Below are 13766 nucleotides of genomic sequence, written 5' to 3'. Positions count from 1 at the left end.
TTACATCATTATAGATAGATTAATTAATTAGACAAAATAATTTACCTGACTTGAATGAAAAGAATAAGAACGTAAGAGGTGATGTGATCTGTGTGTCCGTCTCCTACAATACATTAGTGTGGGCCAGTGAGCAAACATTATGGAAGTGGTGACTCAGTTGTCTGGCAAGTGGTCTGATTGCTCTCGCAATGCTGGACAGGAGTGATGGGGGCTCCACTTGGGCAGGGTTATCTTCCTGCTCGCTTTGGTAGGTCACCTCTGCTCACTGCTCCCCCCTGTGGCTGTCTTTGGCAGTGCTTTCATTTTCCATTAAGTACCACCTGAATATAATTGCAACTACTACATGTAGTGAGTGTTCGCAACAGTAAGACATGGAGGGTAGACACACAGTCATACCATACCATTTTCATAGTAGGAACAATGGCTTTCTTTTCCATATATACAGGTAGGTCAATCGTGTCTCAATGCACATTTCAAGAGAGTCCTGTGGTTTCGGGTGCCTTGTAACAGTAATGGCTTTACTTGTGTTTTGTTTTATTTTCTGGCCACTCCTTTAGCTTTCAGGCAGATAAAGTCAGATAAATGTGTTGTACGTGTTCCTTTTACCTACAGTAGAACTTCTGCTCTGCTACTTGAATGTGTTCTAACTCTACTCTTAACTAATACAAATTCTGCAAGGAAGAAACAGGAAAAAATACATTTTGTACAAGGGAGCCACATTTGTGTAGGAATTGGCACTTGCAGTCATCGACTACTCGGTGTAAATTAATTTGCATTGTGTCTCGCGTCTTATATATAGATGAGTGTCTCGCACCGCCTAAGATTGTGGTGATCTTTTGCCCCTACTTCTCCTGGAGCACTGTTTTGTTTTGTCTTTGCGGCAATGTTTCACATTGTCTTCTTGCCTCTCAGACTTAACCCCTCGCTGATCCCTGCAAGTCAGTCAGTAGCCAACTGACCAGTAGTTCATTCTCCCACCTTCCAATTGGTTTAACCCCTCTAATGATTATTTATTTCACTCGTCCTCCTGCTGTCTATTTTCTTATGCTGCTAATGCACATTACTTTGTGCCAAACCATGCACAAATGTGTGTGCGCTGAACTTTGATATTTTGATGTATAGGCATGGAAAATCTGTATATTGTTGCTGTCGGGTAGACTAGACACCTCGTATCTCAATATTTCATATCTCAATATTTCAAATGCACTACTTCGTCATACTACTACAGTGTCACACACAGGTTGCTAAATGATCTTTATAATAACCATTTCTTTCCTGCTGTGTTACAGCCACATTTGGTACAGGCTCCATGAGCATGCCAGCTGGATTTGGAAATGCTGCAGCCTACAACCTTCCCACCAGCTTCAGTGGAACCTTCCAGCAACCCTTCCCTGGCCAGGCTCCCTACCCCCAGCCTCCGGCATATCCTCAGCAACCCAATGGTGTGTGCATTGGCGGATTACCTCCAGCCTACACAGGCTAACAAACACTTGTGTGGAGAATAAAAAACAATATTTTAAACAACATTCAAGTTTGTGTAAAGTGGAATCGGATAAGATGTATCCCCAGCAAACGTGAAGCAAATTTCATGTAGGCCTACCAATCACGTTACAGTCTGGCAGTGGCTTTCTTTGTAGGCGTCGCGTTGCTAGTCGTGCCTTTATCCAAGGTGCTTTACAGAGATTGTGCATTACATTCACCCATTCACACACACATTCATACACTGATGGCAGCAGAAACCATGCAAGGCACCAACTGGCACATCAGGAGCAATTAGGGGTTCAGAGTCTTGCTCAAGGACACTTCGACGCTGACTCTGGGGGAGCCCGGGTTCGAACTGGCAACCTTGTGGTTGCCATCCAGCCACTCTACCCCTGAGCCACCGCCGCCTCCTAAAGGACTTGTGGTGGACCTCTGTATAAATCTGAGAGAGCTACTACTGCTGTACCTAACCAGGTGGTAGAGCGAGGCGTCTTAGGAAACCTCAGTGTGTCAAGGGTTGTAATGTTAACAGTTCTACTGGGCTGTAATAGAAATGGTGCTCGTTGTAAATAATTAAAAACATTCACTTGTGCTCAAAGGGGAAAAAAACTGGCACGTGGCCATTGTTATCTCTGAATCTTGCAACATCAGTGATTATTATGTTTATGTGGTCACTGGTAAAATAGGATATTATAGTATTCTACTCTAGTCTAATATGAATATTTATCATCTTCCCTTTTAGGTGGAGGATTTTCAGTCTATGGTCAGACTAAACCTATGGTGGCTTCCTATGGGCAGCAAATGGCTGGACCTGGAGTCACTGGCAATCCTTTCCTGGTGAGTTTGAAATTGGTTTGTTATCTTATTTTATTGACCTTTATTTACCTCAGGGGTAATCAGGGGAGAGCCTTGAGAGCAAGCTCTTTTTTACAAGGACGCCCTGAGTACAATCATATACAAAAATGAAACGACAACAAATAACACAATTAAGTAAAATATAGATGAGCAAAGAACATCATAATGCTAATACATTGGAGTTAACAAAAAACAGGTACATTCGCTGTGTTGCATCCTCGAGTAGTGTTTTAAATTACTTTTTGACCAGTTTAAATCCTGACAGTTTGTGACATGTTGTTCCAGGGACCTCCTAGAAGCAAAGATATGAGTTCAAAACATTCACTGTGAAAGAATATATATATGTTTTCAAGATTTATAAAAAAAAGCACTTGGTGCTAATATTTTAAGTATAACATAATCCTTAAAACACCAAAAGTGGGCCTGGGCCGTGGCTCAGCGGTCCAGGCACCTTGGCTGGTAATCCAGTCTGGCAGTGTGCCGCGGCCTTTATTGCATGTCACTCCCCCATCTCTCTCCCCATTTCCTGTCAGCCTTCACTGTCTGTCCCTCTATAAAAAATATAAAATAAAGGCGGAAGCCGCAAAAAACAAAACAAAGAAAACACCAAAAGTGGTTCCCATCCTGAATGGGTTAACAGATCTAGAGTCCTGGATTTTCCTCCATTTGTCCGGAGCATAAAAGATGAAAAGTCTTTCCTTGTTCACTGTTCATTCGTGGGAATTGTAAGTGTAATGTAAGACTGTGAGCGTGTTAGATATCCCATGTTTTTGGGAATTTAAAGCGAGGATAAATACAGCGGGAGTTTGCCACACAGGGCCTTCTAAATAAACAAAACACAATGTTTTGAGTGGCAAGCGAAGGCCAACCCAATTTTTCATATAAAACACAATGATGAGTATAAAAGCTATCACCGGTGATGAAGCGTAAAGCACTGTGTTAGACAGCATCAAGAGGCTTCAGTATAGCTAATGAAGTGTGCATGTATAGAACATCTCCATAATCAAAGACAGACATAACTATGGCTTGAACAATGGTTTTTCTGTTATTGGTTTTCCATAGGGATTTGTTCTAATTTGGTCTCCCCTTTTCTGTTACTGTATTCATACATAACCATACTAAAGCAATTACATATACATTAGTATATCATCATCTTGCCACAATAGTATTTTGCTGCTTGTATCTGTAAAAATAAATCTTCCTGATTCTTATTGTTTTCAATTCATACATCTCCCTACTAAAGCAATTCCCTAGCCTATACACTAGGCTGCACTCACCAAACTCATAACATCTGGCATATTTTCACAGAATATGAACTTTAGCATCCTTATTCTAGGGTGGACATTCATGTTGTGAGTTTGTAGATCTGCTATATTCGATAAAGAGATTAGTTGTAGTGGGGAAAAAAGGAGCAGAGCCAGGCCTAGTAGGGCGCTGGGGGACATAACGGTACATAAGGTTTAAATTGTTATGGTCGGTGTTTCAGATAACGTCTGAACTATTTTCTCCTTGAACTGTAAATTCAAATTGCATGTTAAAGGAAATATATTTCCAAATGTACGATAATAGACTATGTAGTTCATTCAGGAATGTATTTCCCAGGTTTTGTATAAACCAATATTTTGCAGAACAAAGAATTCTGTATCTATGTCCACGAATATCACTACAACATTCAGCAAAATATTGCAGCCTGGTCTTTTGTCAATATATAGCACAGCTCTACTTGGCTCTGCAATCCTCTTTTCTACTGAGTTGTTGCACTGGCAAAACAATCATTGTTCTATTCCATTACTGGCACTGGTGAGGGAGCCCCAGTGGCTGGGTGAAAACTAGGATTGTATTTCTTTCTCATGAAAATAAGATATCGTATCAATATTGACACTGTCCTTGCTTGTATCATGATCCTGTGGGTGCGTGTGTGTCCCTCTTCCAGGCCGGAGCTCCATCTGCACAATATCCAGCGGGAGGCTCTTCGACAAATCCCTTCTTATAGCACTCCCATCGAATCAGCACCAATAGCCCTATATAGGGTCGAAAACCGGTGCGCTTGCACCTCTTGCACTGTTTTGTTTCACAAGTAGCTTTAAAAAAAACACAATGTTTGTAAGGTCATGTATTTTCTATTGCATTTTGAAAACAAATGTCAGTGACACTAAGAAAGTGACGGTGTCATTGACAGCATCCATGGCTACAAAACAGGAAAAGGGGATGGTGCGTGCAGATGGAGAGGTTGGTGTCTTCTCCTATTTAACCTGTGAACTGGTCTGGCATCCACTGAGCCACAATGTATATTCAAACTGGCTGATAACTAAGTTATTGCAAATATCTCATTTGTTATGCTGCAACTCTGTACATATTTCTTAGATGAAATTAGCTCTCTGTGCATATCAGTATTTGTATCTTTAACACACACATACAAGGTTTCATATTAAGACAGAACTGTTACTTGGAGAAGCTGAGGGCTATTGTGAGGTTATTGTATTTACAAGAACCAAACACAGTTTGTTTATGCTGTATGGTTTATTTGTGAGGTGTTTGTCATGAAGAGGAAATCCTGTGTGTGTGTGTGTGTGTGTGTGTGTGTGTGTGTGTGTGTGTGTGTGTGTGTGTGTGTGTGTGTGTGTGTGTGTGTGTGTGTGTGTGTGTGTGTGTGTGTGTGTGTGTGTGTGTGTGTGTGTGTGTGTGTGTGTGTGTGTGTGTGTGTGTGTGTGTGTGTGTGTGTGTGTGTGTGTGTGTGAGAAAGAGAGATAAGTAAGGAAGGGTGAGTGTTGCATCAGAGAAGGGCAGGGGTGACTGTCTCCTTTTTCTCCTGTTCTCCTGCTGCACATGGGCCCACATTCCCACATGAGTTGACTGAAAACCAATTACTTTGGGTGTTTGTGAATTTTAAGTTAATGTGTAAATATATTAAAATAATTTTAATTAAAAATATAATGACCTGTTCATTTAAACCATATGTACTGTTCCAGTTGTGAAAAGTTTTTATTTATTTTTTACATTTCTTTGTATAAAAGCTATTTATGAAATTTAAACAATTACACATTTAGTTACTATAAAATATAAATATTGCGTAATGTAACAGTGGAAGGTTCTGTATTCAGAATTCACTTTCAAGGTAATCTGGAGAACACGGGTTCTTCTTGGCAGTAGTTGGCTTTTCGTGGTTTTGCCGCACTTTCCAAATGGTGAACACTCCACGCAGAGAAAATACAATGGCGATGACCGTAAAGTAGCTGGAATATATTATAAACTGCAAAAGAAAGTTACAAAATAAGAATACCGATAATAGTAATGTTAAGATGTAAAATAATTGTAGCTGTACTTTATAGCAGGGGTTCTCAACCCGTGGGTCGCGACCCCTCGGGGGGTCGCCAAATTATTTTGGGGGGTCCCCAAATAATATATATAAAAAAAAAAAGCTTTTTTTTTTTTGCAACTGAATGGCTGGAAAAAGGAAATGAAGAGTTTACATATAGTACACATAGTACATGCATACACCTTCCCTAATGATTATATCTGTTTTCAGTATTTATTTATGGTGTATTGTCTCTATTATTGAGGTTATTGTAGCAGTCAATTTATATTGGGGGTCGGGAGGGGGCGGGGCGGGGGTCCCGAGACATTGCCAAAGCATTTTCGGGGGTCCCCGGCCAAAAACGTTGAGAACCCCTGCTTTATAGTAATGGTACTACTCCTTGAACTGGCAACTGACCTGAGGTATGATGGCCAGGCCAAGTCCTCCAGTGTCAACCACAACCGAGGTGATGATTGTCTGAAGGACCAATGCCCCAAAGTTATTTACGCCAAATATTAGTGCATATCTTTCCATTGACAGATCGGCTGCAATTTGGAACCTGAGGAAATCATGATGTAAATATAAGGGTCAACTGTGCACATTTACAGTACATGTTCAGCCTGGGAACTGTCTGATGACATACTTACATTGCTATAGTAATCAGAAGCATGTACACACACTTGAAAATGACATATCCAGTGTAGCAGGCCCAGATGTTGCCTGTAAAAGTCATGAGGAAGAGAGAAGCGGCCCCAAGCCAAGAGAAACCACCCAGGGCCAACTCTCCCCACTGAGCCCAGTTCACCTGCATGAATCCTATACCATAGGCTGTTGTAGCACCTGCAAGGAACACACAGGGTTAAACTAACATCATAATCATATTTTAATGTCAACTGAGGAATAAAAAAACACAACACAATTTGACAAAAGTGATCAACATAGCCATGTGTATTTATATAGGCTTATAGTTGCCAAGTTTCTAGACGGACCAAACAACACCAACCAGGGTATTGACAACAAAAGCAACAAGCCAGCTCTGTTAGCAACATTAATATTCAACAATTATTTTGTTTTCGTATGCAGTGTTTAGTTGCTTATATGTTGCTGCTTTGGCTGCCATTACAGTAGATAGCCAATACTTGCCAAACAGATTGGACACAGCCTCTACCCCTCCGTTGTAGATGGTAAAGTTCTGGTAAGGCTGCACATGCTCCCACAGCAGCTTAAGTGTTTTAGGGATTTGAGACTTTTTAGATGTACATCTCTTATATGTGAACTGTTTAATTTAGACCTGAGGCCGATTTTTAAAACGTCTGAACTTCTTCAGAAGAAAGAATCATGTTGTATAGCAACATCTTACAGGATATTTCGCTTTCAAATAAAATAAAATATAAAAAAAGTAATGAAATATATTTATATATATTTTTTAATGTTTATTTTTTACTTGAAAGTGCAATCTCCCTGTAATGGGCTAACTGGATGTCACCCTGTCCCTGTGTTTTGTGTGGCATTAGACACTGACCTGTACATAGTTGACGGTCTGGTTGTACCCACAGGTGGCTAGTGCCCACCACAATGACCAGTAGAGCAGTTGGCGGGAGGTGTAGCACTGGAGGAAATCTCTCCCCAGCTGGAGTAGGACCTGGCCACAACCCTCCGCAGCCTTCACCTCGCCTTCCCTTCCTCTTCCTGCACTTTCACATGTTCCTCCCTCTGACTCTTCCAAGGATATATTTGGGTTGTTTTGTCTTCCATCAGTACACTTCCCTGGAACCTGTGGTGGCCAGTGGAGGAAAGGTGCTTTTACTTACTTGAGGATGTCCATTTTTCAATACTTTATACTTGTACTCTAAAGGCAAATATTGTACTTATTAATCCACTACAGTTATTTGAAAACAGTTGGTTACTAGTCACTTTCTAGATTTGGATGCTTAGCACAAAACATACTTAATACACTTAAGCTATGTTTTATACGGTGTACAAGCTCACAATTTCTGCAACACTTTGTGAGCTTGTAGATCTTGAGTTTTGAGTACTTTTACTTTTGTTATTTTAAGTAGCCTATATGTCAAAGCCAATAGTTTGCACGTTTACTCAAGTAAAACTTTGAATACAGTATTTCTATATTGTGGTCTGGTCTTGCTACTTTTACTTAGGTAAAAAACTGGAGTACTTCTTGCACCACTGGTGGTGGCTTGCGGTGGAAGAACATGCTCTTCTGTGGCATGGGCAGGAAGCAGGAAGTGAGCAGGGCAATGGTGGTGAGGACCAGTGTAAACACCAGGATGTAATGATAGGACATGAGGTTGAAGCTGACCAGCAGCTGGCCAATCACAGAGCCAACGGTGTAGCCCAGGAGTTGGACACTGCGACAGTATGATGTAGCCTTCCTGTACTTGTCTACCTCCACCACACTGTAACAAATTGAATATGTTAATATGGTACTTTCTGGAATACGACTTGGATACATCCACAGAAAACAATACATCCTGAGAGGAATCATGAGAGTAGGTCAACTGCACGTCACTTTAACTTGATTTTTCTATAGATTGATACGTTTTAGATAAAAAGTTAATGCTAGTAGTAATCATTGCTATAGAGCAGGGGTGGGGATCCCCCCCAGAGTCATATTGCTTTTACAAACAAAACAAATAACCTATACCTCCTTAAGGCTCCTTACTCCTTTAAATATGCTGAGTGCATGGAACAGCACTTCCTATTCATTTATCCAAAACGCTGGCAAAGTGACGACCAGATCTCTTAACTTTCAGCTGTGTTCACACAACATAAACTCGTACTCACCTGTAGATATAGGAGAAATAAGCCACTTCGCTAGCTGTCACCACACCATATAAGGCCTGCATGGCCTGCATGGCTGCTACGCCTTGCACCGACAGCAGCATGGCAGTGTAGACTAACAGGCTGACACACTGGAGCATCACCACTGGCTTGTAGCGCAGCCAGTCTGTGAGGAGAAACACTGGCACCAGCACCAAGAGGTAGGAGTAAGTCCATACTGGGAGGATCTGATTGGTAACCTGCAATATCACAGATGCCAGTTTGTAAAGCAAGAAATATGTTAAAATAAAATGTCAATGTTGTATCATGCTGATGTGACCTTTATCAAGCTGTCAATAAAGAGGTTTGAAGTCAAGTCATCAAGTATACAAACATTAGTAGACTCCTTGGTTAAATGTATTTTGTAATGTTTAGTAGATGCGAGACTAAAGGTCCCTGTACACTGGAAGCGTGTAAACATAGTGTTGTGATATTAGCCCATGCACAGTACATCTTAGTCTATGTACTTGAACTTGAGATACAGTGTACTTGATATGTATTGTGTACTGCCGGTACTGTAGCATTCTTTATAGATAGGCTACGAGAGACATCTAGGCGACAGCAAGGTCAGCCTTGCTGCAGTAGGCACGTTCTTCTGTCTCATATCTTATTGTTACGTCATTATGATCCAGCACTATATATGTTTCATGTTTGTGTAATAAACTTTGTGAACCTTAGCGTGATACTGTCTCGTGTCTCGTTAATTTGTTCTCCCGGGTACCCGCCGGCCGCCGCCGCAGTCGCCGTACCAAAGTAATACTTCAACAGGATTGTCACACACCACCCAGCCTGCACACACTACCTGTCTGTCAACCCAGACGAGGGTCCCTTACTTAGATTACAACACATAGTAGTACTTTCTTTCTTTTAACCACTTAAACACTATGTTTTCCATTCTACACCAGATCTCTTCCAAAATCCCCAAATAGCCATTCTATAAGCTCACATGCGGTATGTACAAACTTGTAGATCTGCTATTCCCCCCAGAATAAGGATGCTGGGGCTCCAGTGATTAATGAGTAGAACTATTAAACTGACTATTACTTTGCACAGGTTATACAAAAAGAAATCAAACAAACTTTAACTGTACCTGCTGTGTTGTTTAGGTTCTTATCTGGTCCTGTCAGGTAGGTGATGAAAAAGGGTTCCAGGGGTTTAACGGTGCTCAAGAAGCCGTAGATACACAGCAGGGTGGTGGGATAACCCCAGCCTGCCCGCCACCTCTTAACAGCCTCCATTTGAACCTTTCCTGTGCAACTTGCGGTTTCCTGTGCAACTTGCTCGGCTATGGTTCTATCTAGTGTGTGTGTGTGTGTGTGTGTGTGTGTGTGTGTGTGTGTGTGTGTGTGTGTGTCGCTGCTTACATAATTTCTCCTTGGTTTGTGAATCAACAACATGCTCAAAGGTCAATATGACATGTGTCTTACATTCCTGCTTAAGATGAGATATGGCTGTCATGAAGGTGATTAAGTTGCGGTGTGATATGTATTTGTAAAAGAAAAAAACAACTTTTAAACAAAGGTTTAAGCTCTATTCAGATAAACTTTGTCACTTTTATTTTTTCACTTCCGGCACCCTGTATGATTTCTTTCTCCTGATTGGATAACATTGGAATTGGAACATTGGATAATGTTCACTTTTCAGCTGTAGAGATGGTGTGTAATATTGCTTTATAAAGTACATAGCTGACATCTGGCTGCAGTACAGACATCGTTTTAGACTAGGACTGTCATAGAAATCACTGCGATTGATCGTTGTTAATAAAATAAAATAAAACAAGGATATTTCAACTTGGAACCATACTATTCTATTGTTTAATGTAAAGAATATCATTCATAAATGGACACGGAAATTGATAGATGTGTTTCAAGTGGCATTTACCTAGTTTGTGAAAGTGAACAAAAGATCGTCAGTGTTTTGAAAATACTAAATTGGTGTAGTCTACACATTCTCACTCTCAAGGCGTACAACAAAAACAACACTTCTGGTCCTATATGTCAAAATAAAACTATGTTGTTTTTGAGTGGTGTAAACCACTCCTACAACTGGCTTTTGTGTGCATAAAAAAATGACCATGGTTGCTATGTTCACAATAATTTCTGACGTAATTAAATCACACCCGGGTGAACTGGATGACCGTAGCAACCGTGGTCATTTTCTCTGCACAGAAAAAGCCAGTTGTGAAATCACATCCGGGTGTGATTTCATTACGTCAGATCAGAGCTGATCAGGCTACATAATACCTTACCTTATTTCATGACGTCAGACATTACGTCAGACCACAGCTGATCATGCTATATAAAACCTTACACCACTCAGTTCACACGGGTGTGATTTTTTATTAGACACGTGATTTTGTTCCTCTTCTCTCAGCCAGTCAAACAATCTGCCATACAGTTTCCACATTCTGCCTGTTTTAACGGTTTGATCAGAATTGTTCTGCTGAGATCACCTCCCCACTCTGCTCGTGTTTTTGTTCCTTGACCTGTGTCTGCCCAGAGTAGCGGTGATATGAACAGGCTGTGTATGTCCCTCGTATTAGGAAGACCACTGAAATGGTAGCATAGTAGCTGCCGTAGATCAGAAACTGCAAAAGAAAGCGATGCCTCTGTCATGATTAATGATCAATGTCATAACTACATGCATGTATAGGGCTATCTACTGTATCTACCTCTAGGTGTCACTCAAAACATTCACATGATGTGACAAAGCTTAATAATAATATGTCACATTGATAGTCATTCACACTTCACAGTACACTAAGGCCCCTTTTCCACCGGTTGGGAACCGGTTCAGTTCAGAACCAGTTCTTAGTCCATGAGTTTATAGGATCAATATAAGTAAATGAATATATGATAATAACCCTTCCACAGGAGTAGCTTTTTCATGTTTATCACACATTTTGTAATTTTCACCTACAGTAGGCCTATACAGTATGTGATAGGTGAATAGGTAAAAATGTAATTAATAGTCACCATGAAACTTCCCCAGTTGTTTACTTACACGAAGACAATGATTTATTGTATTACACATTTTCTGAAATTGCACATTTAAATGTGCAAATTAGGCATTATGTAGGAAAATATGCTAAAAATATAATAAAAACTGGTTCTAAACTAATCCGGTGGAAAAGGGGTCAATGAGCATCTGCCAGTTCAGTGTCTGCAGGAGTTTGACCAGATGAAGAGCCTTGACTCGAAACGTCGTCAATAGTCCTCCAAAAGTATAACTTTTGGAGGAGATGAGTGTGCAGGTTATTTTCTCTTTTTCTGGTGTCTGCAGGATGCAATAAACACAATTCCCTTGCCGTAGCCATACTGTAACAATATTGATAGTTTTACACACGCTTGATCATTGGTAGCACACACTAATCAGTATGAGCTTTGCATGTCTTCTCATAATTCTATGTGTCTATTAAACATACCTGTGTTACAATGTCCAGTCCTAATGCAGACTCATCAACAACAATGGCTGTCAAAATGGTCTGCAGTAAAAGGGCAACAAACGTGTTGATTCGAAATGTTAGAGCATAACATTCCATGGCGAGATTGGCTGCAATCTGAAATCTGAAAGGGAAAGCATCTTATTATCATGTACATTATACCACTTTCAACCTTGCATGCCTGTTTTGGGAATGTTATAGGCATTTTCAACATTTTCAAAGGTTTTCAACAAAAATCACACTTATGTGAAGTGAGGGGCAGTATTATCATCATACATCACATTCCGTGCTCAGCTGAGCACATTCCATGCTTATACGGACAGACAGAGACAGACATACACACACACACACACAAAGCTGTGCATAGGAGGGGCTAGCGCCCCTCAAAAATAGTATGCGTTCTGAGCTTGTAGACTGGTTATTTTCAATGTGAAATGTGAAAAAGTTCTAATACCAAATAGTATATGCAGTGCAGGATCATTATACCTTAATGCTGTATGGTTGCTGGTTATATTGACACAAACTTACGTGGTGATGGTTATGAGGAGCATGTATGATGCTTTGAACACAATGTAGCCAGCATAGCATGCCCAGATGCTGCTTGTGAGTGCCATCAGAAACACAGCTCCTGCCCCCAGAGCAGAAAACAAGCCCAGAGCTAGCTGGGACTATGTAGCTAATAGACTATGTAGTTCATTCAGAAATGTATTTCCCAGGTTTTGTATAAACCAATATTTTGCAGAACAAAGAATTCTGTATCTATGTCCACGAATATCACTACAACATTCAGCAAAATATTGCAGCCTGGTCTTTTGTCAATATATAGCACAGCTCTACTTGGCTCTGCAATCCTCTTTTCTACTGACTTGTTGCACTGGCAAAACAATCATTGTTCTATTCCATTACTGGCACTGGTGAGGGAGCCCCAGTGGCTGGGTGAAAACTAGGATTGTATTTCTTTCTCATGAAAATAAGATATCGTATCAATATTGACACTGTCCTTGCTTGTATCATGATCCTGTGGGTGCGTGTGTGTCCCTCTTCCAGGCCGGAGCTCCATCTGCACAATATCCAGCGGGAGGCTCTTCGACAAATCCCTTCTTATAGCACTCCATCGAATCAGCACCAATAGCCCTATATAGGGTCGAAAACCGGTGCGCTTGCACCTCTTGCACTGTTTTGTTTCACAAGTAGCTTTAAAAAAAACCACACAATGTTTGTAAGGTCATGTATTTTCTATTGCATTTTGAAAACAAATGTCAGTGACACTAAGAAAGTGACGGTGTCATTGACAGCATCCATGGCTACAAAACAGGAAAAGGGGATGGTGCGTGCAGATGGAGAGGTTGGTGTCTTCTCCTATTTAACCTGTGAACTGGTCTGGCATCCACTGAGCCACAATGTATATTCAAACTGGCTGATAACTAAGTTATTGCAAATATCTCATTTGTTATGCTGCAACTCTGTACATATTTCTTAGATGAAATTAGCTCTCTGTGCATATCAGTATTTGTATCTTTAACACACACATACAAGGTTTCATATTAAGACAGAACTGTTACTTGGAAAAGCTGAGGGCTATTGTGAGGTTATTGTATTTACAAGAACCAAACAGTTTGTTTATGCTGTATGGTTTAGGTGTGTGTGTGTGTGTGTGTGTGTGTGTGTGTGTGTGTGTGTGTGTGTGTGTGTGTGTGTGTGTGTGTGTGTGTGTGTGTGTGTGTGTGAAAGAGAGATAAGTAAGGAAGGGTGAGTGTTGCATCAGAGAAGGGCAGGGGTGACTGTCTCCTTTTTCTCCTGTTCTCCTGCTGCACATGGGCCCACATTCCCACATGAGTTTTAAGCATACGGTCA

The 13766-nt window shown here is 40.7% G+C and overlaps 1 protein-coding gene and 1 pseudogene across 5 annotated transcripts in view; one reads left to right on the top strand and one right to left on the bottom strand.

Annotated features, from left to right (window-relative positions):
- The window catches only part of LOC306932346 (arf-GAP domain and FG repeat-containing protein 1-like), a 40409-nt gene extending 35116 nt beyond the window's left edge, over positions 1 to 5293 (top strand). For 3 of the 4 annotated variants that reach the window (XM_079514114.1, XM_079514113.1, XM_079514115.1), the window contains 3 exons: positions 1290 to 1442; positions 2225 to 2319; positions 4271 to 5293. In XM_079514114.1, coding sequence (XP_079370240.1) covers positions 1290 to 1442; positions 2225 to 2319; positions 4271 to 4330 — 308 coding nt within the window. In that variant the 3' untranslated portion in view covers positions 4331 to 5293. The remainder of the gene's footprint in view (positions 1 to 1289; positions 1443 to 2224; positions 2320 to 4270) is intronic. The other variant, XM_079514112.1, reaches the window with a different exon arrangement.
- A 15-nt stretch (positions 5294 to 5308) lies between these two features.
- Positions 5309 to 9708, bottom strand: LOC306932348 (thiamine transporter 2-like; annotated as a pseudogene). The gene is made up of 8 exons (XR_013792546.1): positions 9561 to 9708; positions 8435 to 8670; positions 7806 to 8046; positions 7155 to 7406; positions 6776 to 6854; positions 6280 to 6472; positions 6050 to 6191; positions 5309 to 5587 (listed from the first exon to the last, which is right to left on the bottom strand). The product of XR_013792546.1 is annotated as a thiamine transporter 2-like (transcript).
- Positions 9709 to 13766: the final 4058 nt, after the last annotated feature.

This window comes from Electrona antarctica (assembly GCF_951216825.1).
Source record: "Electrona antarctica genome assembly, chromosome: 11".
NCBI lineage: Eukaryota > Metazoa > Chordata > Actinopteri > Myctophiformes > Myctophidae > Electrona > Electrona antarctica.
This window is presented reverse-complemented; position numbering and strand designations above follow the sequence as displayed.